The sequence below is a fragment of the Chironomus tepperi genome, unplaced genomic scaffold, assembly GCF_022539635.2.
Source record: "Chironomus tepperi strain 1889 unplaced genomic scaffold, CSIRO-AGI_Ctep_v1 contig_335, whole genome shotgun sequence".
NCBI lineage: Eukaryota > Metazoa > Arthropoda > Insecta > Diptera > Chironomidae > Chironomus > Chironomus tepperi.
In genome coordinates this window covers 4,163,441-4,168,266 of record NW_027226457.1, presented here as the reverse complement: position 1 = coordinate 4,168,266, position 4,826 = coordinate 4,163,441, and the positions used below count along the sequence as shown (strand labels likewise).

The following is a 4,826-nucleotide window of genomic DNA, read 5'->3' as shown; positions in this document are numbered from 1 at the left end:
TAAATTCATGTGTATTTATATTATATTTTATTTTCGAGCATCATATTAGAAATATTTGAACAAATGAGAAGTTTCGAGTGCTTGAGGATGGTATTAGATTGGAACGAGTTGGGAAGTTATTGGAGTTCTTTTGGGTTTTGGAGGTTAATTTATGAGATGAATTGAGAGGAATCTGGAGCGAATTCAGACGAATTGAGGGAAATTTTGAGCGAATTAAGAGGAACTTTGGGCGAATATAGAGCAAATTGAGAGAGATTTGAAGCGGATTGAGAGGAATTTTTAGCAAATTGAGAGGAGTTGAGGGCGAATTTAGTAGAATTGTAAGCAAATTGAGTAGAATTCAAGACAAATTGAGTAGAATTCCAGGCAAATTGAGTAGAATTCAAGGCAAATTGAGTAGGATTGAAGGCAAATTGAGTAGAATTCTAGGCAAATTGAGTAGAATTGAAGGCAAATTGAGTAGAATTCCAGGCAAATTGAGTAGAATTGTAGGCAAATTGAGTAGAATTCCAGGCAAATTGAGTAGAATTCCAGGCAAATTGAGTAGAATTCTAAGCAAATTGAGTAGAATTTAAGGCAAATTGAGTAGAATTGTAGGCAAATTGAGTAGAATTGAAGGCAAATTGAGTAGAATTTTAGGCAAATTGAGTAGAACTCCAGGCAAATTGAGTAGAATTCCAGGCAAATTGAGTAGAATTCAAGGCAAATTGAAAGATATTGATGGCAAATTGAATTTAGAGCAAATTGAGTAAATTTTCCTCAAAAAGACAAAGCGCAACTTCACTTCCATCCCACATCTTTCAAGAAAAATCAGCTACCGAAAGGAGAAAGACATAACTTGACATATATGAAACACTCCACAAGCAAATGGCAATTTTCTCTCGCTCAAGAATAAAAGAAGGAGGTAGGGTCGTCGTCGTCATATGCTAGATGGAGGTATGTAGCTACAAAGAAGAATGAAAAAAAGGCAAAATGAGTTTTAGATTGAAGCAATTTCTTTTCTGTTGCCTCAAATTTCTCATTTTCAGAGTCTAAAATCTTTCATTTTACTGTGCCTTGTTCTCATGGGAATATAAAGAATAAATCACATATTACTTTTACATTTCCACTGACATAGCACAGAAATATTCATATATATATACGTACCAAGTATGATGGAATGCCTTAAATTACGAATACAAATTACACACCGAATGAATTTTGATGGAAATTCTTCTTCCTTAATGCTTTCGTGGAAAAAATTGCTCAATAAAAAGAAAAAAAATCCTTCTCTAAAAATTTTAATTTAAATTTTGTGGCTGTTTTTGTGGCAGCGACTTAGAAAAAGAAAATAAGTTAATGAGAAAAATCTTTGAAATTATTTCGACATGTGTGGAACTCTTCTTTAAGGTTGACGGCTTGATTATTTTTAAAATTATGAATACATACTTGGAGATTCTTAATTCCTTAGAACTTGAGGTAATCCAAATGGCTGCACATTCTTGGATTGGATTTTGAGGTTATAGTGATGTCCAGGCAGCTTTGCGTATCCGTGACGCCTCGAGACGGCGTGTCCGTGATCCCGTGACGTAGTAAGAGGGTGTTTATAGGTCTCTGGGTATTGGTAATTGACAAAGGGCAGCCAGCGACTAAGCCAGTTTTAGACGACAACTGAGTGAGATCCGAGCGACACAAATGAAGAAGTCTCTGTCTCAAAGCTTTGAAGGCTCCGCTAAAACTTAATTACTAATAAGAAATTGAAGCCGCCTCCAAGTTGAGACCAAATGGTGTCCATATGGCTGCCAAACGGAGGCGGATTCCATTTGGTATTAGTAAAAGAGGTCTAGCGGAGCCTTAAAAGCTCCATGGCTTAATCTTCTTCATTTGTGTCGCTCGAGAGACCATGGATCACAGTTGATCTATACGGCCAGCGAAGTAAGCAAGCACAGCAACTTAGCGATGCTCTAATGAACACCTTGTGCCTTTTTTGACATGCGATATATGAATACACTAAGATTGTCTACTAAAATCCAGCATCAATCATAAATCATTCCAAATTAATTTGACAATTTTCTCAAAATTTTCCAATCAAAGCAATCATTGACTTTCAATTTAAAATCAAATTTTAATTCAATTTACAATTCATTTGGATCACAATTAATCAAAAATCATCGAATATGAGCAACGTAAGTCCAAATTAACTCCTTTACCTCATACATCCTCTCATTAACATCCAATTCCATCTTAATTTACCTCAATATCCTCAAAATATCACCAAATATCCTCAATATTTCCACAATATCCTCAATTAACCTTCAATTCCCAACAATTCCAGCTTGAAAAGAAGCGCGAAGACTTCCGACGATACTTAGAAGCAACCGGTGCAGTTGACAACTTAACAAAAGCTCTCATAAAGCTTTATGAACAGAAAAATAAGCCACAAGATGCAGTCAAGTTCTTACGTCGTGAAATGTGCTTAGAATGTCATGACGAAGACCAATATAAGCTTTTAGAAGCAGATTTGGAAGCAGCAAATATGAAAATTTGTCAATTGGAGCGAGAGCTGTTAAGACTTAGAGGAAGTCTTAGACGAACGGCAAGTGAAGTGCAGCTGGCATTGGAAAGAGGATATGAGGAAATGATTCTTGCTGGAGATTCTGAAGCTGGTTTGAGGAAGGTTTTGACAAGGGAAATGATTGACAATTTGAAGGAAGTAAGGACAGTCTTCAAAGGAACTTTACTTGACTGCATTCAGGCTGGTTTGGAGTACTTGGATGCACCAATTGGAGCTTTTGCATGCGATTTCGATGCCTACTTTGTCTTTTCGGATCTGTTCAATCCAATTATTGAGGAATTACATCAATTTAAAGCTGATGATAAACATCCAGAACTGAATTGGGATGAGACATGCAAAATACCTCAATTTGATGATCAGTACGTAAAGTCAATTGAGATCAGCTGCATAAGGAACATTGCTGAATATCCATTTGCACCGATTATGTCATTTGAGAACTACGACGAGATCCAGAAGAGATTTGTTGGTGTCGTCAAGTGCTTATGCACCGGTGGACTTAAAGGAAAATTCTATGATCTCGACAGCATGCCAAATGAGACTAGAAAGTCATTCATTGACAATAATATCATGTTTAAGGATGACTGTCCAATGCTTAAAGCTGCAAATGTCTATCGATTCTGGCCAACTGGACGTGGAATTTACATCAATGAATCTAAGAACTTTCATGTCTGGTGCAATCAAAAGGATCACTTGAAATTTTTCGTAAAGGAACTAAGTGGCAATATGCGTAAGTAGGAATGAATTTTGACAGATTTAATGGAATTTCCATCAAAATAAAAAATTGTGCCTTAATAAAACTGTCAAATAAAAAAAAATCTAATTCCACAGGTGCCGCCTACGAGTTCCTCATTGCTGGCGTCACTCAAATATGCAAGGACTTTGAAATTGCTCGTGACGAGCATTTGGGATTCTTGACGTTCTCACCATGCGATTTGGGAAATACGATTCACATGTCTGTTCATATGGAACTAAATAAATTGCCAAAAAGTCAAGATACACTCGACGAGATTGCTTGCAATTTTAATTTAAATATCAAGAAAATTGATGTAGATGGATGCGACATGCTGTATGAGATATCAAACATGAAATGCTTGGGAATGTGTGAATTTGATACGGTCAAAGAACTCTCGGATGGTATCGTTGCTCTCATTGATGCTGAAAAGTCAATGTAACGTGCTTGTTGTGGATTGGCTTCTCCAATTCTCCTCTTGTTGTGGATATGGATATGATGTTTTTGTTTTTTGGTCTTGGATGTTCGAAATTGTTGGTAATAAAATGGAAATTGAAAGGATTGTTGCTGTGTTTTGATGACTTTATGCTTAATTAATCAGGAACACTTGAAGTAAGCTTGACTTGACATCTTTGAGTTCTGGACTCAATTGACTCTTCTAAGCTAGATCCCCTAGCAGGCATAGAACATGCTCTTAAGAGCAGAGTAAGCAAGGAGCAATGCTCATGAACATGCTCATTTAGTATATTTAAGGTCAGCAAGCTCTCGAGAGCATGTGTTATACCTGGTAGGGATCCAAACTAATTCTACGTCTTGGTGCCTAAAGCAGCCTGACATACTTAGGAACAGTAATGCAGGAATGTCAATTAAATGCCAATTCAGAGAATTTACACAACTTACTTACTTCGCTTGCCGTACAGATCAACTGTGATCCATGACCTCCCTCAGATGTCGTTCTATCGCTGGCTTCCGTCTGCCAATTGCCAATACCAAGCCTGCCATTTGCACAAGCTTTGTGTTATTGCCAGTAATAGAGTCAGATGGAAAGCCTACTGTAATAGCCTAGGCTTCAAGTCGTCCCATGATTCCAGTAAGGAAGTAAGAAAGAATGTCCACAAACTAAGAGATGCCATGGATCGCAGTTGATCTGTACAGACAGAAAAGTCACTAAGTGCATGCATAACTTGCCCTAACAGACAAAGAGCATGTTATGGTTGAGTGTCACTGCTGTATATGATTGACATGAACATCATGTGCAGCTATCAATAATGCGCTTAAATCCCACAACCATTCATGACATCCACAAAACTTTTAATCAGTAATTCCAAGTTTTCCAATTAAAATTCGTCAACTTTTGTCGCATATGTGATGCGCGGTTTGGAATGAGAAACAGCATAAATCTTCTCATCGGCAAGCTTCATAAAATGCAAATGAACATTCACAAGACTTTTGTTGCTGTATAAAAAAAAGTTTTTTTTTGTGGCTTGAATTAAACGTCATTTGTTATTCTACATATGATGTTGTCATCACATGAATGCTTAA

At 36.9% G+C, this 4,826-nt stretch overlaps 1 protein-coding gene across 1 annotated transcript; it reads left to right on the top strand.

Moving 5' to 3' along the window:
- Positions 1-2,156: 2,156 nt before the first annotated feature.
- LOC139093337 (arginine kinase-like) lies at positions 2,157-3,726 on the top strand. Its single transcript, XM_070644022.1, has 3 exons — positions 2,157-2,165; positions 2,315-3,281; positions 3,383-3,726. The coding sequence occupies exons 1-3, from the start codon at positions 2,157-2,159 to the stop codon at positions 3,724-3,726; spliced, it is 1,320 nt and encodes a 439-aa protein (XP_070500123.1).
- The last annotated feature ends 1,100 nt before the right edge of the window (positions 3,727-4,826 follow it).